This window comes from Artibeus jamaicensis, unplaced genomic scaffold, assembly GCF_021234435.1.
Source record: "Artibeus jamaicensis isolate MK-2021 breed Jamaican fruit bat unplaced genomic scaffold, CSHL_Jam_final contig_402, whole genome shotgun sequence".
NCBI lineage: Eukaryota > Metazoa > Chordata > Mammalia > Chiroptera > Phyllostomidae > Artibeus > Artibeus jamaicensis.
In genome coordinates this window covers 3032693-3059065 of record NW_026521818.1, presented here as the reverse complement: position 1 = coordinate 3059065, position 26373 = coordinate 3032693, and the positions used below count along the sequence as shown (strand labels likewise).

The window sequence follows — 26373 nt, the reverse complement described above, 5'->3', positions numbered from 1 at the left end:
TTATAGTTATTTATTGTCTTGCTAGTTTAAAACATGATGTAAAGGTCAGGACAGTAATAGCTAAAGCCAGTTGGTCATTAACTGTGGTAATCATTGACCTTAAAAAGAATTGGCCTTCCAAATGCTTTTCTGAAGTTGTTAATAACTGTATTTGAAGATTAGCAGTTATATTGTGATGGCGACAAGCATGCCAAAAGACATTGGCCCCATTCATATGAAAAATTATGTTTTTAGTGTGTAATTTGCAATAACATTTATCAAAATTGTTCATTCTTTCTAAAAGGAAAAAATTGATTAGTAGCAGTCACAGTGCCAAGGTTAGCATTAATGGTGCTGAAACATCTAAATTTCCTGGCTTTTAAACCTTTTAAAAACCTTTGAAGAGATTTATATGGATTTTTTGATATGTAACAGTTCTTAAAAACTAATAAGGTCACTTTTGTTTTCTTGCAGGCAAAAAATGTTTTTCCTAGATGTAGAGTTGTCAGGTTTTCCTATTTTTACATTCCCTTCACTCTTTAGGGTTTACTTCTGAGTAAAGGAAAGAGGAGTTACTTTTCCTGTCCTATTGTGTGGCCTCCAGTGTGACTTCCATTCCACTTACATTTTGTTAGTGAAGGAAAATGTCTAATTGTGGGCAGGTGACCTCTAATAGCATGTTCCAGAAAATATGGGTCACGTATGTGTTGTTGTTTTCAGCTCTGTGCTGTTCCTTAGGGCATCTTGCTTGGAGTAGTGGATTTTGAACTGAGTCCAGAGTAGATAGCATTTCTGAACGCAGAGTGCGGTGCTCCCTTTTCTTTCTGTTTCTGTGTAAGTTGCTCTCTTTTTCAAGTTTATGTCCTTACAAAGGTAACAGACCAATGAACTTCAATATTTAAATAAGTTAAATGTAGAATTCCCATCATTCGTGATAAATTATGCATGATTCTGTTTATAATACTAATTGGGTATGTTCCCTAAATTGGGTATTTAGTTGTGTTTGGCCAGATCATAAGTAGGAGTCAGCCTAACCTTTTTATCATTTCCTACCATGGTTAAAAATGATGTTCAGAAGTGTTCTATCAGTCAGATGCATTTCTGGCTTCACAGCCTTCCTAGCAGGGAAGAGACTGAAATTCTCCTTTCTTGAAGCAGTAACAGGGATAAAGCATGATTACCAATCATAGCTGAGAGTCAAGGCCATAGATCTCTAGGCCAAGGGGTCAAGATCAGTGTGTGCATTTGTTGACTGAGAAAAAGAAAAGAGTGGAAAGGGGAGCATCGTGATAGGCTGAACTGGGCTTTACAGTTTTTCAGCCTGTTCTTGCCTGAATGTTTCAATGTCAAATATAATTTAGAAAATTCAAAAGAAGAGGAAAGTCTGTTGAATTAATCCATATTTTTACTTTTTCTCCTTCTTTCCAGTATTTGTTTCCTTCTTTTATCATGTCCTTTCCATTTTAAGAACTTCCTTTTGTTACTCTTTTAGTGTAGGTCTACTGGTAATAAGTTTTATTTATCTGTGAATGTCTGTTTCCTATTCATTTCTGAAGGATATTTTTTGCTGCATATAGAATTCTGGCACGACAGTTTTTTTCTTTTACAACTTGAAAACTATAGCCCCATTTCCATTTGGTAGCCACAGTTTCTCATGAGAAATCTTCTTTAATACTGATCTTTCAAAGTACAACTGTAGAGATGTTGCTGCTGTCAAGATTTTTCTTGTCCTTAATTTTTAGGAGTTCGATAATATTATGTCCTGGCATATATTTCTTTTGTTTTATCCATTTTGGGGTTCATGCATCTCCTTAAATGTGTAAGTTTGTTTTTTTAATTAAATTTGAGGAAAATTCTGCCATCTTTGAATACTATTTCAATGCCACATTCTTCTTTTCTAGAATACTAAATACATGAATGTTAAATCTTTTTATTTAATGACATAGGTGTCTCAGGTGATTTTAATTTTTCAGTTAATTTTCTCTATTTTTTTAATTGGGTACTTTCTGTAATTCTGTATTTGGTTTCAGTGATTCTTTCCTCTCTTTTCTACATTCTGTTATTGAGACCCCTCCCAGTGACATTTTTCCTTTTGGTTATTTTACTTTTCAGTTCTAAAACTTCCATTTGGTTTTTATTATATCTTTTATTATTTACTGATATGTTCTATTTTTCTATTTGCTTCAAGGATTTCTGTAATTGTTCACTGAAGCATTTTTATGATGGCTGATTTAACACTTTTGTCAGATAATTCTGACCACTGCATCATCCCGATATCCATGTCTCTTGATTGTTTTTTTCTTGGGAACCTGAAAACAACAAAGAGGTGAATTCCCTAGATTGTCTTTTTGCCTCATTGTATTCTTGACCGTGTATTGGTGAAGCCAGCAACCTGAGAACATTAGTAAATATAGAAGACAAAGGAAAAAAAGCCACAGGACAACTCTGCTTTCCTGCAATTTGTAGCCAAAATACCAGAGTCATCATGGGTTTGTTTTATGTGCGGTGCCTAGCATTTTCTTGGTATTTAGTGGGAAGACTAGAATGCTTCATCCAATTCTGGAACCAGAAGTGTTAGTTTGAATGTTAATCCCGGTCATGTGGTAAATATGAATTATGTCATTTCCTAGCTTCATTTAGATGAATGATAGCCATAAATTCTTTGAAGATGTTTAGAAAGTAGTAAAAGTTAAATGCCAAGAGAAAAACTAAAATATGTTCAAAACTTTTAAAAATCAATTTTGAATATCAAAAGTTTAAATATATTAATTTGAAGGTGTATTATGTTAAAAGTTTCAAACCTGAGGTTAGAAGGAATCTGATATCACAGTAAAACAAAGTTACCTATAATATCTTATTTTTTATGAATGACCCTATTTATGAGGAAACCTTAATCTGATAATCTTATCTTTATTTTACAGAATATAAAACTAAGGTCCAGAATGTTAAATAATTTATCCAAAGTGGCTAGAAAATCTAGGGCAGAGCCCCACAATCCAGTCCCTGGATTCTTTCATTTTTACCATATAATTTTGTACATTCACATCCCTGGGTCCTTGTACTATTGTTTGGAACTATTCTTGCCTTACCTCCATGCCTGAAATGATGGTTTAAAGGTCTTTTCTTTGGTAATTTTCAAGTTGTCATTTGTTCCCCACACAAATCCATAAAATCAATTGCTTTCTCTTCTGTGATCCAAAAGTGATGTTTACATTATAACTATTTTAGCAATTATGTTTTGTTCTTAGGGGCATCTGTTGTATATTACTCTCCACTACCACTGCACATGCACGGGTACAACACAGCACATTTATATAGTTGGTGGTGAATATTTGTGAGTTGAATTAAAATTTAAATCTGACTACCAGTTAGGCACTTATTTTATCATTGCCTTTTCTGAATATAATGAACTCCATAATGTCAGGTAAGTACAAATTGCCCAAGATTTCAAGAGACCCAGCCTCTTTCTTCATCTAACTAAACCAGAAACCTCACTGAATAAATAAATGCTTCTTTTAATGCTTTAGTGTTTTTTAATGAAATCTTGAAAAATTAGGTTTCACTCTAGATTAACATAATTTTTTGTATTTACTGCCAATTAATTGATTTATTTTAAAGCAACTGTATTGAACTTACAGTATATGAGTTCTTTACATGCATTATCTCCTTCATACTCACAACAGCTCAATGGGAGTAAGTCCTGTAGTAGCTCCATTTAAGGTGCGAGTTTAGGATTTTGAGAGGTTAAGTATGACGCTGATGTTTGGTGTAATGAGTGATTCACTTCCAGTCCTTGTGACTCCAGATCCAAGTCTGAACCATCTGAAGTTGTAGACGTGCCTGTCCACCCATTTCTTATGTACATAGTGTTTGCCAGTTTCTTATGTGTTTATTGTGAAAATATGAGGAAGAGGGAGATCCTTGTAGTAGAGGGAGTAAGGAAAGGTGCAAGTTATATGGCATTTCTTCCTCATTCAGCCCCTTGTACTTGGTTTTAAGTCTTTTGGTTAAACGGAGAGGTCTAGAAACAGAAGAAACTGTGTATGTGAGAGAGAGACAGACATTGTGAGATCGTGGACCCCAGTGGAACGTCTTTGGTGGTTCAGGTGATGAGGGAGTCTTGGTGCAAAGTCAGGAAAGAGGCCATTGGTTCCACTTCTGCAGTGCTCGGGCACTCCAAGGGCTGGAAAGTGAAGGAACTGCAGGAGATAGATCACCTGTGACACTGGTGCCTTCTCGAGAGGCAGGAAAAGCCTTAAGCTCTGCAGCAGACATGGAGACAACAGGAACCAGAGCGGAAGGGGCAGAACAAGTCAGCACTTTGTGTTTTACAGCAACTAAGAAATGGGCGTTTGGGCAGGAATGAGGCACTACTTTGAGTATCTCAGAAATGACTATGGAGAATGTTTAGAAATGATAATTTCCATCATTCACGCTAGTAGGGGAATTCAAGCTCCTAATTAAAAGCAAATGTGACCCTATTTTATAGTCCCATGCAAATAAGATCTGGGATAGCTTTGATTTTATTTTGTTTTCAGACAAAATATAGGAGGGAAACAAAGATATTATCACCATATTGTTGAAACAATTGCCTTTGAGAATTTCTGGAATGCATACCCCCACTAAACATTACATATTTGTGTACATATAAAGTATCATAAGGTTTTGTCATGGTAGGTTTTTTTCTAGTATCAGCCTTTCCTTCTCCCCTTCCCTCCTCCCTTCGGGTCCCTCCCCTCCTCCCTTCCGTTCCCTCCTTCCATTCATGTAGTCAATAAATGATTATTGAGCACCTACTATCTGTGAGGCCCTATGCTACTGGTACATGTTACTTTGAACTTGAGGAAAGTGTTTTGAAAATACTTACCTCCTTTGAGCCCTATACATGGAGAGTTGAATCTGGGTCTTGACTTTTATAGAACATGATCTCTGCCTTTTTTGAGGTTCCAACTTAAAAAATATTTAAACAATATACCTTTCCCCTTGCTAAACTGACAAAGAAAATGTCTTTTTTACATCCGTGTTACTTAGCATGGCCCTTCTTTTGTGAAGGTTAAGCGTGCAGACTGAACGGACTAGGGCATGTGGGCCTTACCATATTAGTTCCAGTTATTGTGTGAACTTGTTAAAGGAAGTGGGATTTTATAAGGTGTTTGAAATGTAAGAAAGAACATTTAGTAAATTGTGAAGGCACTTCTCTGACATGATGAAAAATGTATAACCTAATTTTAGGGTTTATTTTTTAATGATAGGTTTTCTTGTTTAAAGAATGTTAAACATGAATATGTAAGAAATGTTCTATATTTGTACGTAAGGTGTTCATACTCTTTTTTTTAACAAGCAAGTGATTATTGTCTTTCATCTATGATTAAAATACAGATTGCCTGGGCTTTATTCCTTGGTAGATATTATACATCCTAAGAAGCATTTTCTTCTCTTAAAATATTAAAGCCTAATCTGAATATTTTCACAGACACAAGTGACTTTTTTGAAGGTTGTGCTCTTGGTTCTGTGTGTTTTCTTTTTGCATATTATATATCAACCTTTCAAGGAGGGGTGTGTTCTTTGTTATTGAGTATTATACGCTTAAGTCAAAGCTACTCAAATTCATGAATTAAACACCTTAGTGGAAACCTTATAACAACAGATAAGAAGTTGTGTTATTCCACTTATCGCCCAGGACAGTGTGTATCGGGGAGCACTTCAAAGCCTGATTTGGGGTGTTTATACTTTGTTGTGCTTTCCAAAGGCTTTAACAGTAGGGATTTGCTGTCATATCCAAGTGCTATTACAGTAAAATGATTTTTAAATTAGAACATTAAAAGTAAAATCAATATATTCTAAAAAATTAAGTTCTTCCTTTTATTACCCATTATTTTAAATATATTGCAAAATACAGGTAAACCTCTTGTGTGTAAACAGTTAAACTGATTACTGATAGTTTACCAATCGAAAGTCTTATTGAATTTGCATTTCCCTCTTGCTATAAAACAGCTGGTGAACAAGTATGGAATAGAGCAGTTTATATATTGTCATTTCTTCCTATTTTTAAGAATTAAATTTATTGGACCCTGGCTGGTGTATCACAGTGGATTGAGCACAGGCCTGCAAACCAAAGCATTGCCAGTGTGATTCCTAGTCAGGGCACATGCCTGGGTTGTGGGCAGATCCCTAGTCAACCACACAGTGATGTTCCACTTCCCCTCTTTTCCCTTCCTTTCCTGTCTCTCTAGGAATAAATAAAATCTAAAAAAAAAAATTAAATTTATTGGGGTGATATTGGTCAATAAGATTATTAATTGCAGGCATACATTTTTGCCATACATCTTTTGTATGTTGTATTATGTGTTTACAACCCCAAGTCAAGTCTTCTTGTCCCGCCTTTACCTTGTTCTACTTCTGCCCACACCCCATTCCCTCTGGTAGTCACCATAATGTAGTCTGTGTCCACAAGTCTCTTTTTTTCATTGCTTAACTCTTCACCCTTCTCACTCAGCCCACAATCTCCTTCTCTCTGACAGGTGTTAATCTGGTCTCTGTGTTTATGAGTCTGTCTCTACTTTGCTAGTTTGTTTTGTTAAATAGATGCCACATATAAGTGAAATCATATGGTACTTGTCTTTCTCTAACTAGTTTATTTCATTTAGCATAATACTCTCCAGGTCCATCTATGCTGTTGCAAATAAGATTTCTTACTTTTTTATGGCTGAGTACTATTTCATTGTTAAATGTACCATAGCTTTTTTATCCACTCGTCTAGTGATGGTCACTTTAGCTGCTCCTGAGTCTTCTCTATTGTAAATGTTATGCTACACATAGGGGTGCATATATTCTTTCAAATTAGTGTTTTGTGGGTTCTTATGGCTATATTCCCAGAAGTGGAATTACTAGGTCATAAGGCAGTTCCACTTTTCATTGAGGTAGCTCCATACTGCTTTCCATGTTGTCATTTCTGAGTCCCTTGGTGGGTAGGTGGGACACATCATAACAGAGACTTTCATTAAATGCTGATTTATATTCTATCACGTATAATGTTAGGAATTAAAGTTAATGTTATACAATAATGATTAACAAGTCAGCTCCAAGGAAGTTGGGAAAGGAAGTGTAATACTGAGTAATGGCAAACCTTTACTGAGCACTTTGTATATGGTGTGTGCCCAGCCCATGTGTTCTCTTGGAATGCTCACAGGAACCCCATTAAGTTTCTTTCTCATTTTCATACTTTTGTATAATAAATTCTTTAATATCACACAGCTAGTAAGAAGATGTGGAACTGGATTACAACTCAGGGGGTCTGAGTACAGCAGTTTCTTAGAGTCATATAATCTAATTTCTTTTTGTGATAAATAAAAGGTTTCATATCACCACTTTGAAGTCAGTGCAATAATTATGCTTTTATTGCATGTTATGACCAGCCAGTTAAGAAAAGGTGTGGCTGTGAGCATAGAAGATTCAGAAGAAACATGAGATAAAGGAAGGGAAAGAATTAGAGAAAGGAGATAAGGAGATGAAAATGCAGGAAAGGGGAGAGGACAATAAATGGTGGAGAGGAAGGAGTATTCAGGCAGAGGTTGAGGAAGGAAGCAGAGAACATCTAGTTTCATAGGTAAGGAAAGAACCATGGACAGTGGGAAGTCTAATTAAATATCTTTATCATATCTGGCTTTCTGACTTTCTGAATTTTAGTGTGCTTTTTGAAATACTGACTAGCTCTTCTACTAGTCACAGTTTCTCCACTGTTCTTGGGTGTTAGCCCTCTAAGACTTAAATTCATTTCATTCTTTATGATGAACTTTATTCAGAGTTACATGATTCAGAATTCAAGTTGTGTATACATATTCTCCCTATTTTCTTACATAACATATTATGTATCCACACAGTCACATTTTGGTAAGTGATTTGGGGGATTTAGTTTAGCCTTCAATCAAAGTCTTGTAAATTTCTCTTTATACTCTTCAAAATGAATTCTCAAACTTATCATATCTGTTGGTTTAAAGGGTGGTTTAGAACCGAAATAAAGTTTGACAGCATGGAAGAGACTTTAAGAGAATTAAGACAGTTCTGTGATATGACCAAAGAATTAACTATATGTTTATAAAGCAACTATTTCATTATCAATTATGTTTACTAGTTACTTACTTGATCTCAAATAGAGTCTTTGGCTGTATTTTAAGTACATTACTGAGTATGTTGTAATGAAGCTAGCACTGCGCTCACATGCAACCTTGGGCAGGTTACTTTAACTTCTTTTTTTTTTTTTTAATTTTTATTTATTTATCTTTAGAGGGGAAGGGGGAAGGAGAGAGGGAGAGAAGCATCAATGTATAGTTGCCTTCGTGCATCCCCTGCTGGGAGCTGGCCTGCAGGGAACCGGCCTGCAACCCAGGCATGTGCCCTGACTGGGAATCGAACCGCAATCGTATGGTTCGCAGGCCTGCACTCAATCCACTGAGCTACACCAGCCAGGGCTACTTTAACTTCTTTATTTCCTAGTTTGTAAAATGGATATTGCATCTGTTTACCTAAGTGGGTGAGTGAACAAATGTATGTGAGTAGTAGAAAACAGTTTTTAAATAGTATTGCTAAATACAGCTATGGTTGCTACATTAGTATATTATTTTTTAGATTACCCCTTTTATTAATTCAAGGATGAACAGGTGCAGAACAGACTAATTTTTCTGTTTTATTTAGATTACCCAAATATGAATCAATAAACTAAAGAAGTATTAGGCAAAGACACTTGGTCAGCAAATGGAAGGAAAGTGGTTGAGTTGCACCTAAGTAATCATAGATCTTTTTAATAGGGACAAATATCTGTGTCATTAGTTCTGCGCCAGTGTGTTTCCTTTTCACAGTACTTTAATCCATAACTTATAAATCTCTTTTTATCAGCCAATCTGACTTTTCCACACCCGGACTAGCATGAAGCAAGATAGAATGAGCAAGTCAGGGAAGGTCAAATAAGTAATCAAATGATCTGATTCTTACTGGACACCAATCGAGTTTCAGACTTTTAGAAAATGATTAGTTAATTGTAATAAACTTGTTGACAAAGAGTCACCTCCTTTGTAGGTGACTGTCCCCTTATCTCTTGCTGCTTCTAGGATTCTCTCCTTCATTTGAATCTTGGCTAATGTAATTATGATGTGCCTTGGTGTGTTCCTCCTTGGGTCCAGCTTCTTTGGGATTCTCGGAGCTTCCTGGATTTCCTGGAAGTCCATTTCCTTTACCAGATTGGGGCAGTTCTCCTTTATTATTTGTTCAAATAAGTTTTCCACTCATGGCTGTTCCTCTTCCCCTTCTGGTACCCCTATAATTTGGATGTTGGAACGTTTAGAGATGTCCTGGAGGTTCCTAAGCCTCTTCTCATTTTTTGAATTCTTGTTTCTTCCTTCTTTTGTTTGGTTGTTTCTTTCTTCCTTCTATTGATTCTGTCTACTCCATTGATTTGAGTCCCAGTTTCCTTTCCATCACTATTGGTTCCCTACACATTTTCCTTCATTTCACCTAGCATAACCTTCATTTTTTCATCTAATCTGCAACCAAAATCAACCAGTTCTGTGAGCAGCCTGATCACCAGTGTTTTGAACTGTGCATCTGATAGGTTGGCTATCTCTTGGTTGCTTAAAAGTATTGGCTCTGGGGCTTTGATTTGTTCTTCTGCTTGAGCTATTTTTGATCAGGTTGTGCCTGCTACATGTGAATGGTGGAGCCTTAGGTGTTCACCAGGGTAGGGTAACCCAAGTCACTGAGTTGTGATGCTGTATGTGGGGCGGGGTCAGAGAGGGAGCAATGGCACTTGTTCCTCGCTCTGTCAGATTTCAGTCCTCTCTGCCACTTCCCACCAGCCGGCACCTTTTCAATTGGTGCTTTTAGGCTTTATTTTCTGTTTTTGGGGCCCTGGGTTGTGCAGTCTGTCTTGCTGCCTGTTTTTGCCTAGTTTATCTGTGGGCAAATGTGTGACTGTGGTCAGCCCCACGCCGCCTGCACTCCTGGGTCTGGCTGCCACTGCCTTTTCCTGCCTGGATCCCTCTCTGCTGGCTGCCGACTCCACCCCTCTTACCAGTCTGGTTAAATAGTTGTTGGATTTCGGTGCAGTTCAATTTTCTGTCTGTTCTGCTTGTGTTTCTGTTTTTAAATCTTTGTTGTCCTTAATTTTGGTTGTGTGAGGAGGCACAGTGTTTCCACCTGTGCCTCCATCTTGGCTGGGAGTCCATAGTTTGTTTTTTGTATTAAGTCTCACATGAACGTTTTTGTTGAAATGATAATGGTAGTACGGCTATCATTTTTCAAAAGCCTTATCTTTTATAGATATACTGAAATACTGATAAATGTGATGTTTTGTAAGTGGATAGGGCTGTTAATGAAACAAAATCAGCTGTGAGTTAGTAATTATTGAAGCTAGATGATTGGTTAATGGAGGTTCATCTTAATGTTTTTGTATATTTTTGAAAAATTTTTATAATAAAAAGCTAATAAATTAAATTTTACTGCTTTGTGTTTTACTGATTAACTTAATGAAATAGTTGTATCATGCTAATTTAAAGTCAAAGTTATGTTAATGAATATGAATTCTTAAATAATTCTTGTTTTTCTTATAATACATAATAGGAATGTTTATTATAGCACTCTATTAAAATGATAACAAACATGTAATTAAGACTTATTTTGAAGTGTTTGGGAAAAATCTAATTTGTAATAATTGAATATAATTTTAGTTATATATTTGGCTTCTTTCCATGTAAGCCACAGAATTATGACATATATAGAAAGTAATAATTCATTAGCTGCAAATGACTGGGTTTTTTTGGTTTCTTATTTTTTTTAAGATTTTATTTATCTTTAGAGGGGAAGGAGAGAGGGAGAGAAACATCAATGTATGGTTGGCTCTTGTGTGTCCCCTGCTGGAAACTGGCCTGCAACCCAGGCATGTGCCCTGACTGGGAATCGAACCGTGATCCTCTGGTTCACAGGCCCGTGCTCAATCCACTGAGCTACACCATCCAGGGATAAATGACTGTTTTAATATAGTTATCACACTTGCTATAATTGTTTGTTTAACATTTGCTCTTTCACTAAATTATAAGATCCATGAGGGTAGTCTGTCTGTCCTGATGACTGTGTGCAGCACAGTGCTTGGCACATAACTTACTCAGTAAATACAGGAGTCTGACTGTGGTTTAAAGAATACTATTTGTGCATACATAGTCTTTTTTTAGATTTTTCTTTAAAATTTACTAAATGTTTAAAGTGTTTATTAAATGAAGAGCACAGTGATAAAGGTCTTACTGAAATAATTCATAAAGTAAATTCGTACCAAGTGTTTTGTCTTTATATTTAACTATTTTCTTTTATGTGACGAGTGCTCATTTGTTTTGTATTTTTGTAATACCATTTCAAAGGTGAAGGCTTTTTAGTGTATTAATTGTACTGTACTTAGTATACCCTTGGAAAAACATGATACAGAAAAGCAAAGGAATGTGAGAAAAAGAAAGAATTTTTACAGAGTTCTCGAACAGTTGAATAAACAAAAGAGAAATGTTATTGTGTTTCACTTTTTAAAGAGTTACAAGTAAAAAGGTACAGTTATTGTACTAGGTAGTTAGATGAAGTTCCTTCCCCTTGGGATTTATATCATCACAGTACTTCACAATCTCTTTGTCAGTTGTCAGATGTGGCCTGTGCTGACCTCTTACCCCTTGGTGTTCCTCCAGGGTATGGGCCCTGCTGCATGCACAGCCTCCTGGCCAGCCTTCACCTGGTTCTCTGTATACCTGCTGGCCTTTGAAGTTTAATATTCCCTACATCACCCTTCCCTTAGAACCTTTGAGGAATGACTTTATCAGTTAAAGGCTTGCAGTATGTGGGGACCTTAGAGTGTTTTAAACCGTATGTTTCTCATATTACCAGTAAAATAGATGCAGTCATTATGAAGTCAAAACCATTCTGCTTGGCTTTCAAACCTCCATAATCTGGTTCCTCTTCAACCTTGGTCTCAAATCTAGTCAGAAGCCTTGGGAAACTGAACTGAAGTAAACTGGGATACAGTGTTCAGCTAAAATGGGAGCTAGACCTGTTCACATCCCAACCTGTAGTCTCTGCTCTTGGAGGCAGGGGTTAGCCCTTATTTTCATAATGCATTAGTATTTTTTATTCATGTTTATTTTTTAAAGTATATTTTATTGATTATACTATTACAGTTTTCCCAATTCCCCTCCACTGTCCCCCCTCTCCCCTGTACCCCCAGTGCTCCAGCATTCCCCTACCCTTAGTTCATGTCCGTGGGTTGTACATGTAAGTTCTTTGAATTCTCTGTTTCCCACTCCATTTTCTACCTCTCCCCCTATATCTTATGCCTACCAATCACACTTCTTCTCTGTACCCCCTCCCCCATATTCCTCCCCTTTACATCCCCACTGAAAACCCTCCATGGGATGTCCATTTCTCTGATTCTGTTCCTGTTCTAGTTGTTTGCTTGGTTTTTGTCTTCATTTTTTTTAGGTTTGGTTGTTGACAGTTGTGAGTTTGTTGTCATTTTACTATTCGTAGTTTTTGATCTTCTTCAGTTTCTTAGCTAAGTCCCTTTCACAGTTCATAAAATAAGGCTTTGGTGATGATGCTCCTTTAACTTGACCTTATCTGGGAAGCACTTGATCTACCCTTCCATTCTAAAGCACTTGATCTGCCCTTCCACTTGATCTGCCCTTCCATCTTCCATTCTAAAGGTAGCTTTGCTGGGTAGAGTAATTGTGGATGTAGGTCCTTGCCTTTCAAGACTTAAAATACTTCTTTCCTGCCTCTTCTTGCCTGTAAGGTTTCTTTTGAGAAATCAGCTGATAATCTTATGGAAACTCCTTTGTAGGTAACTCTCTTCTTTTCTCTTGCAGCTTTTAAGATTCTCTCCTTATCTTTAATCTTGGGTAATTTAAATGTAATGTGCCATGATGTGTTCCTGCTTGGGTCCAACTTCTTTGGGACTCTCTGAGCTTCCTGGACTTATATGTCTATTTTTTCACCAGATTGGGGAAATTTTCCTTCATTATTTGTTCAAATAAGTTTTCGATTTCTAGCTCTTCCTCTTCTCCTTCTGGTACCCCTATGATTTGGATGTCAAAACGTTTAAAGTTGTCCTGGAGGTCCCTAAGCCTCTCCTCATTTTTTTGAATTATTGTTTCTTCATTCTGTTCTGGTTGAATATTTTTTTCTTCCTTCTGTTCCAAATCATTGATCTGAGTCCAAGTTTTCTTTTTTTCACTGTTGGTTTCCTGTATATTTTTCTTTATTTCACTTTATATAGCCTTCACTTCTTCCTTTATTTTGCATCTTTACTCAGTTATTTCTGTGAGCATCCTGATTACCAGTGTTTTGAACTCTGTGTGCGATAGGTTAGCTATGTTCTTGCCGCTTAGTTCTTTTTCTGGAATTTTTTTTAGTATATTTTATTGATTATGCTATTACACTTGTCACCTTTTTACTCCCCCCTTTTCCCCTCCATCCTGCATTGCTCTTCCCACCAGCATTCCCCCTCCTTAGTTCATTTCCATGGTTGATGTGTGTAAATTCTTCAGCTTCTTTATTTCCTATACTATTATTAACTCCCCCTGTCTATTTTGTACCTATAAATTGTGTTCTTTATTTCTTGTATTTACCCCCCATTCTCCACCTCCCCCTTTCTGTCTGATAAATTACTTGCCTCAATTTCATTTAGCTCTCTTTCTGGGGATTCCTGCTTTCCATTTTTTTGGAAGTTGTTTCTTTTTCTCTCCATTTTAGGTTACATTTGTTTGTTTCGACATCTGCTTTGACTCCTGACTTTATGGAGTGGCCTTCTGTAGTAAGAGACCTGTGGGATTCAGTGGTGCAGTCTCCTTAATTTCCTGACCTGGGTGCTTTTGTGGTACCCTTTATGCACTTTATGTGGATTCTATTGTTATAATTGGGTTTTGATTATTGTTGGGTCATTCATTTATATGTTGTTCATTTATATACTCCCCTCCCACTGTCTGACTTAGAGTCACAACCCCCACCACATTTGGTATGCTATTATACAGGTGCTGCCAGAACAAAATGAAAGAATACAGTAGATAAAACCCACACCAGCAAAAAACACCTCCTAACCTCAACTACAATATCAATGGCAAATGAGCAAAGTTTAATGGAGGTAGAAAAAGTAAAAATATTGTAAGAAAGGAAAAATAATATATGATAACAGAAAGAAAAATTATTTTGAGAGGAAAGAAGAAGGAGAAATAATAAGAGTAGAGAATAGATACAAGGCCAATAAAAGGAGAGAATAAAATTTGCAACATTAATAAAAAAGGGAGGGAATAGGGCAAAATGGAGTAAGAAAAGGGAAGAGTGTAATATGAGGCTTGAAATAAAAAGAATAGTGAAAAAATAAGAATCAAATTGAAGAAAAACAACCACTGGAGCAGTAACCACAACAAATGAGCAAAGATTAGTAAAAGTGGAAAGAGAGAAGATTAGAAGAGAGAAAAAGAAAGAATAGGAAAAAAGATTACGTGATATCTAAAAAAGGAAAAAATGATTTTAAGAGGATAAAGGGGGGAGAAATAATAAACGTAAGCATTAGAAACCAAGCTAAGAAAGGGACAACATAAAATTTAAAACAAAAATGGAAAAGGCAGAGAGAAGGAAAAGTGGAGTAGTAGAGAGGAACATTAAGATAGGACATTTGAAGTAAAAAAAGTGATCATAGAGTAATGAAATTCAAGAAATGCAACAACAATCATAATATCAGTGACAAATGAGCAAAGATTAATAGAGGTATAAAGGGAATAAGCAACATTGTCAGAAAGAGAAAGAAGACTGTGAGATGACTAATGAAATGAAAAATGGTTTTCAGAGCATGGAGGGAGGAGAAATACTAAGAGTTAAGAATAGAAACAAGGTGTAGAAAGGGAAAAATAAAATTTATTTTTATTTTTTTAAAATTTTTTTATTGATTATGCTGTTACAGTTGTTCTATTCCCCCCTTCATTCCCCTCCACCCTACCCCCCATCCCCACCATTACCCCCCTTTAGTTTATGTCCATGTGTCTCAAGTTCTTTAGATTCTATATTTCCCATGCTATTCTTGCCGCCCCATCTATTTTCTATCTACTGTCTGTGCTACTTATTTTCTGTACTTTCTCCCCCCTTCTCCTCCTCCCACTCCCCTGTTGCTAACCCTCCTTGAGATCTTCATTTCTATGTTTCCACTCCTGATCTAGCTGTCCTTTTAGTTTGCTTTCGTTTTAGGTGTGGTTGTTAATAACTTTGAGTTTGTTGTCCTTTCACTGTTCATGTTTCTTTAACTTCTTTTTCTTAGATAAGTCCCTTTAACATTTCATATAATAAGGGCTTGGTGATGATGAACTCCTTGAATTTGAGCTGATTTGAGAAGCACTTTATCTGTCCTTCCATTCTAAATGAAAGTTTTGCTGGATAGAGCAATCTTGGTTGTAGGTCTTTGGATTTCATGACTTGGAATACCTCTTTCCAGCCCCTTCTTGCCTGTAAGGTCTCTTTGGAGAAATCTGCTGACAGTCTGATGGGGACTCCTTTGTAGGTGACTGTCCCCTTATCTCTTGCTGCTTCTAGGATTCTCTCCTTCATTTTAATCTTGGCTAATGTAAATATGATGTGCCTTGGTGTGTTTCTTCTTGGGTCCAACTTGTTTGGTACTCTCTGAGCTTTCTGGATTTCTTGGAAGTCTATTTCCTTTGCCAGATTGGGGAAGTTCTCCTTTATTATTTGTTCAAATAAGTTTTCCACTGGTGGCTGTGCCTTTCCCCCTTCTGGTACCCCTATAATTCGGATGTTGGAGCATTTAAAGATGTCCTGGAGGTTCCTAAGACTCTCCTCATTTCTTTGAATTCTTGCTTCTTGACTCTTTTCTGTTTGGCCATTATTTGCTTTCTTCTGGTCCACTCCATTGATTTGAGTCCCAGTTTCCTTTTCATTGCTATTGGTGTCCTGTGCAATTCCATTCATTTCAATTAGTTTCGCCTTCATATATTTGTCAAATTTGTGGCTATAATCAACCAGTTCTGTGAGGATCCTGATGACCAGTGTTTTAAACTGTGCATCTGAGAGTTTTGCTATTTCTTCATCACTTAGATTTATAGGCTCTGGGGCTTTGAGATCTTCTTGAGCCATTTTTGGTCTGTTCTGGCCCTTTAAGTGTGAGGAGCGGTGCCTTGGACTCCCAGGTCGCTGGGTTGTGATGCTATATGTGGGGGCGTGGTCAGAGCGGGGAAATGGCGGCCCCCTCTGCTGTTTCGTGCCACTGGGTGAGGAGCAGAGGCCCAGGTGGTTCACGTGGGCTGGGCCACTCAGAGTTGCTGGGTTATGACGCTGTATGTGGAGGTGGGGTCGGAGCAGGGAAATGGTGGCGCCCTCCCTGCTGCTTGCTGCGGGGACCCGCTGGGTTCTGGTCCAATCGCCCCATTCCCTCGCTTGTCTATCCGCGCACTAATGCGCGACCACAGTCAACCCGCAGCCCTGCTCCCCCACTGTTTCCCCGAGGTTACTAGCTAAGTCGCTGGCTCGGTAGCTCACTAGGTCCAACCCTGCGCCTGGATTCTTCGCGGCCGAGTCCGTCTGACTGAGTTTTCCTGTGCAACCCCGCTCCACCAGCTGCTGGTTTCGCCCCTTACTGGTCAGGCTGAAGAATTTGTTGTTAACAGACTTCCGAAAAGTTCAATTTTCTGTGTTCTGGCTGTGTTTTTTGTTGCTAATATTTAGTTGTCTTCAAACTTGGTTGTGTGAGAAGGCATGGCAAATCCACCTATGCCTCCATCTTGGTGGAAGTCCAAAATAAAATTTAAAATCAAAATAAGAAAAGGAAGGAAGAAGGCAAAATGGAGTAACAAAAGGGAAGAGTAAAATACAAGCTTTGAAATAAAAATAAAATTAAAAAGTGAAATAGTAGGAACAAAATTGAAGAAAAAATTGTTAAAAAGCTATGCGGGATTAAAAACAATGCAAATGATGAAAAAGAACAAAGTGGAATTCATCTCAGTAGAGTCTAGTGTTTGCCTACTGTCTTCTTCTGGATCTATCTTTGATAATGTCAGATGGTGTCCCAGTCTAGCTTTAGGCAGCCTGTTCGAGGCTACAAGTGCTCCACAGTCTTCTGCAGGCTTGGCTTGTCCTCGTTGTTCTGCTCTGCTGGCTTTTTATCAGCACAAGGCCCAGGGGTGGTTCATCTAACATCAGACAGCACCTCATGTACCACCTGCACCTGCTCCTAGTGAAACTGGGAGGGTGGGTTCCTTAGGAGGCACTGTTAGTTCTTTGGGAAGATGATGGGTATGTACCTCAGCCCCTGTGCCACACATCTTGGTCTCTCCCAGATTATTTCCAGTAATGTATAGTTTTCTGATGAATTAGTTGTCCCTTTCATGTGAGGGGCCAGTCTGTGTAAAATAGTCAGCTCTTTCCTGCTTGGTGCTGATGGCAGTTCTGTATGATCCAAGGCTGGGAAGGATCCTGAGTATCCCTTGCTGAGCCAATTTCTAATCTCTGTGTTCTGCAGCTGTCAGTGGAATAGGACCCAAGGAGGAATTAGTGTAACTTGTTGCATCCGATAAAAGTTCAGAAAAGGCTGTTTGGAAGATTCTCTTTCTTTCTTGTGTGGATATGCACCCAGCAGAGCGTTCTTGATCCTAGCCTTAATGGTCTTCAGAGTGTGCATTCCCACAGGTGGAGTTAGGTATGCCTTCTTCCTCCCAGAGCTTTGTACTCTAAGGTGTGAGGGAAGCTGCCTGGCTGCAGAGAATCTCAGCTACTCAGCTCTTGCCCATTTAGCTTCTAGCCTACTGCTCTTGCAGGAAGCTCATACCAGACCTCTCCATTCTACATGCAGCCCCACACTCTCCAGCCACACTGTGTGGGGCCCTGCAATCTTTTCACTGTACAGCTTTCTAATCTTCCTGCTCAGCTCGATTCAGTGGGTATGAACTGCACTTTCAGTCTGGTTTCTTTGCTGGCAGGGTGACTGCATGTGCAGGGGGTCCCTGCAAGCCACACTTTAGCTCCCTTTTCAAAAAGTCTCTATGTGGCACCCACACTGCCTTGCAAAATCGCTGCCTGGTTCTCTGTGTACTCCACCTCTCCCCAAAGCAAAAACACTCTCTTGGTCAGGGCTGGCCACAACCCACCAGTGCCTCCAACAGTTTTAGGGGCTGGAATTTCTCTCAGGATGTCTCCCAGTTAACACTGCAGCAATGGATGTGCTGCTCTCTGTGTGAGCCTGAGTCTCATAGACTCCCAAGTCTCTCTTGGTTAGGGTTGGTGGCTCCCTATACGGCAGCTGGGATCCCACTCTGGGAGGGAAAGGAGCTACTAAAGCTGCATTTTCTGTCTGGTCTTTTCTCTGTTGCAGGTGCTTGCACAGGGTTTTTCACCCTCAACTTAAAAAATATCTTAGTGGATGGTTTAAAGCCTCCTCTGTATTCCTTGACTCAAAAATTCATATCAGCTGAGATTCTGTTGATTGTTCAGGTCATTTGTTGGAACATTAGCCAAAAATCTATGTTGAAGCACCAGTAAGTGGGCTCAGCTTCCACCTCCTTGACCACCACATTCCATCCACTCATTCATTTTTATTTTTGAAGTTCCTGTTGTGTTCCAGGCCCTTTTCCAGCCAGTGGGAATAGTGGTGAATCGGATAGAAGCTGACATCATCACATGGTAAACAGGGAGAGAAGATGGTGAGATGAAATGAGATGGAAGAGATAGAGAAGAGTGAGATCATGTTGGGCCTTGTAGGTTATAGGAGTTTGGATTTTATTTTCAGAGAAATTAGTTCCATTGGAGGATTTTAATAGCAGACTGACTTGATCTGACTTGCACTTTTTGAAAGATCACTGTGGCTTAATGGGTGAAGAATAGATTTGTGGTATTGAATGTCAAAAATAGGTCCAGTGTGCTGGATATTAAAGATGCACATGAGAAGAATGATACACAAGGTCTGTCCAGAAGATACCCAGCCATGTAATATGAAAAATAGAGACATTTGTCGAAGAAGATACAAGATACAAGAAACATTAGGATATGCCCTATATGTAGGACAGTAATGCTTCAGTCCTCTTCAAAGTAGACACCCTGGGACTTCATACAGTTTTTCCCAGTCACCATCAGCTGCCCATCATATTTTCCTGAATATCATTGCCAATCTGAAATTTCTTGCCTTGCAAAGGTGATTTTAGTTTTGGAAAAAGCCAGAATTTGCAGGGTGCCAAATGTGGGTTGTAGGGGGATTGAGCCACCTGGGTAATTTGATATTTTGCCAAAAAACTCTGCGTAAGACACGATGCATGAGTGCAAGTGTTGTCATGATGAAGCTGCCTTCCAATCACCAGTTGCCCATAGCTGTGGCCTTCTGAATTATCTGAATAGTTTCTGTGGGGGAATGTTCCAGCTTGACACAAAATTTGATGCATAATTGTTGCTCTACTCTCTCAGGCATTTTGAATGCAATGGACACAGAGAATGCATGCTCTCTCAATGGTGTCTTCCATTCCCACTGACTAGTACAATGAAGTCATCATTGTTCACACATACACATTACAGTCCATTCTCCTTGGCTGCTAAGTTACATAGATGTTTTGTAGACTGTTCTCATTATGTTAGCAGTGGCTGGACTCTTTCTAGACACTCCTTGTATCTTATACCATAGTGGCTTATGGTGGCAGTAGAGATGGCAAAGAGATAATCTCAATGTAGACTCAAGGCCTTCTTCAGTAGGTACTAATATTTAGAGGGTCTATTTAACCATGGTGTTTATAGTTAGTCATAGGATTCTTTCTGGACTAATTTCATCTGAATCATTAAAATAATTATTAAGAGTATATACTTGTGGGTCCTGAATTAGTAATTTTAGGGTGGAGTCTAGGGAAGAGTTTTTTAAAGTTTTCTGAGCAAGGTCAAGAAATATTTTTTTGAGAGAGAGTGGGGTGGGGAACATCAATCAGTTGTCTCCCACACATGTCTGACCTGGGATTAAACTCACAACCTGTTGGTGTACAGGATGACACTTCAACCAACTGAGCCACCTTGCCAAGTTGGTCAAGAAACACTTTTCTCTCATTTAGAACACTCATGTAGAATTACACAGAACAGTTCTTTATCCAGCACTAAAGATTGCTCTACCAGTTAATACTGTAGTTTTCTTTCCTCCCCAGAAATATTACTGATAATTCCCAAAAGTTAATCTTTCAGCACTGATTCCAAAACCCTTTCACTAAATCATATTCTGATATAAATCTCTCCTTGTATGTTCCAAGAAAACATTGTTTTAAAATAACAAATTACTTCTCTTTATTTAGAATCCTGAAATTTATGTAAAAACTTCTCCAACCCTTCTTTTCTTTTTTCATTTTAATGCTTTCTACATAAAAGTGCTTTCCTGGACTATCAGTTCCTACTGCTGTGGTTTCATAATTCGCTGGTATTAATCAAGTTGTGTCAGCACCTCTGAATTAGGTTACCACACCCTCATTCATCTAGAAACATTCATCCAGAATGGTAGGAGGGGTGGATACAGGCAGCTGGGCAGAGAGGACTCGAGGCACGGTGGTGACTAGTGAACCCAGCGAGGCAGTGGATTGCAGACTGTGTGGTCCCACATTCTCGAGCAGATAAACTGGGAGGAACAACTGGGGAACGAGACAGACTGCACAACCTAGAGTTTCAGTGCAGGGAAATAAAGCCTCAAAGCCTCTGACTGAAAACAACTGTGGGGGTTGAGGCGGCAGCAGGAGAAACTCCCAGCCTCACAGGACAGTTCCTTGGAGAGACCCACAGGGTCCTAGAACATACACAAACCCACTCACATGGGAATCAGCCCCAAAAGGGCCCAATTTGCTTGTGGGTAGCAGGGCAAGTGCCTGAAATCCGGCAGAGAGATGAGCAAGCACCATTGTTCCCTCTTGAACCCCTCCCCCACATACAGCCTCACAACACAGCGATGGGGGTTCCCCCGTCCTGGTGAACACCTAAGTCTCCACTTCTTCCTTCATAACAGGCAAATACAGAAAAAAATGGCCCAAATGAAAGAACAAATCAAAGCTCCAGAAAAAATACAACTAAGCAATGAAGAAATAGCCAAACTATCAGATGCACAGTTCAAAACACTGGTTATTAGGATGCTCACTAGGTACTTAAACAGAATGAAAAAGACCCAGGCGACAATGAAGGTCACATTATGTGAAATAAAGAAACATCTTTAGGGAGCCAACAATGACGGGAAGAAAACCAGGACTCAAATCAATGGTTTGGAGCAGAAGGAAGAAAGAAACATTCAACCAGAACAGAATGAAGAACCAAGAATTAAAAAAAAAAAAAATGAGGAGAGGCTTAGGAACCTCCAGGACATCTTTAAATGTTTCATCATCCAAATCATAGGGGTGCCAGAAGAAGACGATGACCAAAATATTAAAAACTTATTTGAACAGATAATCAAAGAGAACATCCCCAATCTGTCAAACAAAATAGACTTTCAGGAAGTCCAGGAAGCTCAGAGTCCCAAAGATATTGGGCCCAGGGAGGAACACACCAAAGCACATCACACTTAATTTACCCAAGATTAAAGATAAGAAGAGAATCTTAAAAGCTGCAAGAGAAAAGAAGAAAGTTACCCACAAAGGAGTTCCCATAAAGCTACCAGCTGATTTCTCAAGAGAAACTTTGCAGGCAAGAAGGAGCTGGAAAAAAATATTCAAAGTCATGAAAGGCAAGGACCTACATCCAAGGTAACTTTAGCAGCAAAGCTATCATTTAGAATGGAAGGGCAAATCAAGTGCTTCCCAGATAAGGTCAAGTTAAAGGAGTTCATCATCACCAAGGCCTTATTATATGAAATGAAAGTAACTTATCTAAGAAAAGAATATAAAAAGTATGAACACTAAAAAGACAACAAACTCACAGCTATTAACAACCAAACCTAAAACAAAAACAAGAACAAAACCAAACTAAGCAAAAATTTAGAATAGGAACAGAATCACAGAAATAGAGATCACACGGAGGGTTATCAGCAAAGAGAGCCGGGCAGGGAGAGAGGGGGTAAAGGTACAGAAAATGAGTAACATAAATGGTTGGAAGAAAATAGACAGAGGGAAGTTAAGAACAGTATAGGAAATGTAGAAGCCAAAGAACTTATATGTATAACCCATGAACATGAACTAAAGGAGGGGAAAGTGGGTGGGAGGGTGTATGCAGGGCAGAGGGGAATAAAGGGGAGGATGGGACGACTGTAATAGCATAATCAATAAAATATATTAAAAAAAGAAAAAATAGTATTCAAGGGTAGCACTTTTAGAAAATTCTTTAGTTTAAGAACTATATACATTTTGCCTTGATTCCTTATTCTCTGGGGCTGAAGGGGGGACCCTGGATTTTCAGTGACATTGAAGTGAGATTAGCATCATGAAATGAAGAATAGAATAGTACAGAAAAATAGAAAGTATTTGTGAAACCAGTATCTGATAAAAGGCTAGTATCCAAGATATATAAAGAGTTCTTACAACTTAAGAAAGGCAACCCAACTTAAAAATTATGTAAAAAATTAAACTTGCATTCACCACATGACTCAGCAATTTTACTTGTAAACACTTACTTAAGAGAAATGAGGATGTATGTTCACACAGAGATTTGTATGTGAATGATCACAGCAGCATTATTTATCAAAGTCCCAAAGTGGAAGCAATTCAGATACTTATCAAAAGTAAAGGAGTCAACTGTATTTGAACAGTTTTTTTTAAAGTTTAGAAAAATAAAAAAAATAAAGACAGTGTCCAACTTTGCCAGAGGGGGAGTAAAAAATACTTACTTTTATTGAATGAAAGTATTTCTTCACCAGTTTGGCAAGGTGGCTCAGTTGGTTGCAGTGTCATCCCATGCACTGGAACTGCAGGTTGGAATTCTATAGGTCTGTGGTGGTGTCAGATTTTGCAGTTCAACAAACCCCCAAGTTGACTCCAGCGTTGCTGGTCTGAGGACCACGCTTTGTATGAAAGCCTTAGAACTTGTTTATAATCCAGGCTACATGTTAGAATCTCCTCCAGGGTGTTCTAAAACTGATGCAGACCTTCACCCAGAAGTTAAATCAGAAAGCTCTTCAGGTGATTCTGATGTGCAGCCAGGCTGAGAACCTTAACAAAATGGGATTCTCTTTTTCGTAATGGTGCAATAACTAGCTTCTGCCTATGTCTCCCTCAGTCAGATCTCACAGTTCAGCCTATAACCTAGCCCCCAAATTATGATCAGAATCTCTTGGAGTAGCTAAAAGATGAAATTAAGCATGCTTTAATTATACATTTTAATGATAACAAAATATAACATTTTGCATCTATTATTTACTTTCTACCTTGTGAGGTAGATACTTTTATTTCTTCCATATTATAGAACAAAGTACAGAGAAGTGCAAGGACTTGCTTAAAATCACACAGCCAATGGAAGTGGTGTACTGGGGATTTGAAAAGAGGCCATCAGATGCCAGGGTCCCAGAGAAGCTGACACTATCCAGCACCTGCCTCCTATGGTCTTTGTTTCTGTCAGACCTTCAGCCCCAAATTCCTAGCTGATCTGATATCTCTGGAAATGGAGCCAAACCCCACGCAAACTCCAGGCCCTTTTATTAGTCTCCAAAAAACACATACCCATACCTACTCTACCAGTGTTTCTGTACTCCCAAGACTTACTGTTGTCTTGTTTGGCTTATCAGACTGTTGATGCTGGAGACTCAGAGCTCTCTGATTGCTTCAGCTGAAAGAGAAAGAGCCACCAAGCCAATTTTTAATATCCTTTGTTTTCTCTCTTAAAGCTCTAATACCTTAAACCTGAGCTTTTTCTTGTGTCCTTAATCCTTAGCTGAGTTCCTTGAAGATAGATAAATGAAAGGCTTGATGTTAGAGTGAGATTGGACTAGGGCATTTAATCAACTATTTGTTATTGAAGTTCTGTTACTTCCCCCCACTCACTTTTTAAAATAGTGATTGGCTTTCATTGAAGCTTCAGGAAATTTTAGCCTTAACTATTCTTTGTTAACATAATATTTTTTAGAAAGCTGAGTGTCAGGAAGGCCCATTTTTAATTTATCAGTGGCACCGTTACTTTTAATATGCTAAAGCATACTTGACTTGTGAGGGCAGAATTAATCTTTTATCAGATGTACCATGGATGCTGTTGGTTTTATTATTTTAGGAAAATGCGCTTGTGTTGTTTTAGAATTAATGTTCCCTGCACACCTTTATTTTCCAATACCTGTTCAGAATGGATAAGGAGGAAACAAAGTAAGAGTCACCAATATCAAAGTTAGTGCAAAGGAGATGCAAGTTGCTGCTGTTCGAAAAACTAACAAAATTGTTCAACTGGATTTCATCTTGACTGAGGGAAGAGAAGATGAAAGTAAGCCTGTGATAGAGAATATTTGGACCTTCTTTTATAAGCCACATCTTTGGAGCAGTGAAGAAAATGTTGGCACAATTATAAGGAAATACTTTTGTACATGGGAATTGTTCAAAGTGGGGGGAAACAAAAAAGGAATTTCATCCTGCCCTTTGTTTAAATAAAGTGGGGCCAGGCACCTGTGCCAAAAGCTGTCAGTGTAACTTCATAGCACTGAGGCCTCAAGCTTTCACATGCCTCGGGGTCACTTGTGGGGTTGTTAAAAATACAGATCTTTGGACCTCACTCATTTTGGCTCTGAGTTTCTAATAAATTCTTCAGGGGATTCTAGTATGTATTGCATTAGTCAGGGTTCTCCAGAGAAACAGAATTAGTATAAAGTGTGTGCGTGCATGTGTGTGTGAGGAGGTTGTTGTAAGGGATTGATTCATGTAATTATGGAGGCTGAGAATACCTAAAATCTGCAGTCGGTTAATCTGGAGACATGAGAAGGCTGGTAGATAGTTCTAGTCTGAGTCCAAAGGCTTAAGAACCAGGAGAGCTGATGGTGTAAGTTCCAGTATGAGTTTGAGTCCAAAGGTAGGAGTTCAGTGTCCCAGCTCAAAGATAGTTCAGCAGAGAGAGAAAAGAAAGAGAGAGCAAATTCTTATTTAGCCTTTTTGTTTCATTCGAACATTCAGTGGGTTGGATAAGATCCCCACCCACATTGGAGAGGGCAGTCTGCTTTACCTTTTCAAGTGTTAATCTCATCCACAAATACCCTTACTGACACACCCAGAAAAATGTTTAACGAAATATATGGGCACTTCATGGCATAGTCAAGTTGATACACAAAATTAATATTATACCATTGAAATCTGAAGAATTTGAAGCACTAAGGGGCAAAACTAGATTTCTTGGAAGAAACGCTTGAAGGGAGAAACATAAGAAGAGATCATTGTTGCATTTTAGAAACCAATTGTATAATTTTAATTATAAAAAAATCTCTAAGGCCCTGGCTGGTGTAGCTTGGTGGATTGAGCACAGGCCTGCGAACCAGAGAATTGCAGTTTGATCCCCAGTCAGGGCACATGCCCGGGTGGTGGGCCAGGTCCCCAGTAGGGGACCCATAAGAGGCAACCATACATTGATATTCTCTCCCTCTCTCCTTCCCTTCCCCTCTAAAGATAAATAAATAAAATCTTAAAAAAAAAACCCCTCTAGATTAGGCAAATCCATAGAGACAAAGTTGCCAGAGGCAGGGGATGGAATAGGGAGGTGACTGCTAATGGGTATGGGATTTCTTTTCAAAGTGATGAATGTGTTCTGAAATTTTATATTGGTGATGTTTATACAACCTTGTGAATATACTAAAAACCACTGAACTGTACCCTTTGAAAAGGTGAATTTTATAGTATGTGAATTATATGTCAATAAAATATATTTACTGAGAGAGAGATGCAGCAGTGGACATCTTTGAGGCTTTTTCTATGTAGTGGAAAAAATGGAGTGATAGAAGGCATGTGGGTGAAGGGAGGATTTCAAAGACAACCCACAAGAGATAATGCAGCATGTCTGTAAACTGATTCACATGATCTAATGGGTAGGGAAATGCTATTAATGCAGGTTGGGCGGATTTGAGGAACCTAATCCTTAAATCCACTGGAATGCCACCTTGAGTAACTTTCTTCCTGCCTCTTCCCTAGGTGACAGATCAATCGGTGAAAGCGTTTGCTGAGCACTGTCCTGAACTTCGGTATGTGGGCTTCATGGGCTGTTCAGTTACTTCCAAAGGAGTCATTCACCTAACTAAGGTAGGACCATTGCTGTGTTTCCTCAGTGTTTCCAATTACCATTCATACCAATGCCCTAGCACTGTTAAATACGCTGGAATGAGAAATAATCAGACCATAATAGAAGTGCACTAGTGTTTGATTAAGTTAAAACAAGTTTAAGGCAACAATACCAAACCTATCCTTTATGAAGCCAGTCACTTATTTA

At 38.5% G+C, this 26373-nt stretch overlaps 1 protein-coding gene across 1 annotated transcript in view; it reads left to right on the top strand.

Annotated features, from left to right (window-relative positions):
- FBXL17 (F-box and leucine rich repeat protein 17) overlaps window positions 1–26373 on the top strand; it is a 493730-nt gene that overhangs the window by 127687 nt on the left and 339670 nt on the right. The window contains exon 5 of the mRNA XM_037138619.2: window positions 26079–26186. Within this exon, the coding sequence (XP_036994514.2) occupies window positions 26079–26186 (108 nt within the window). The remainder of the gene's footprint in view (window positions 1–26078; window positions 26187–26373) is intronic.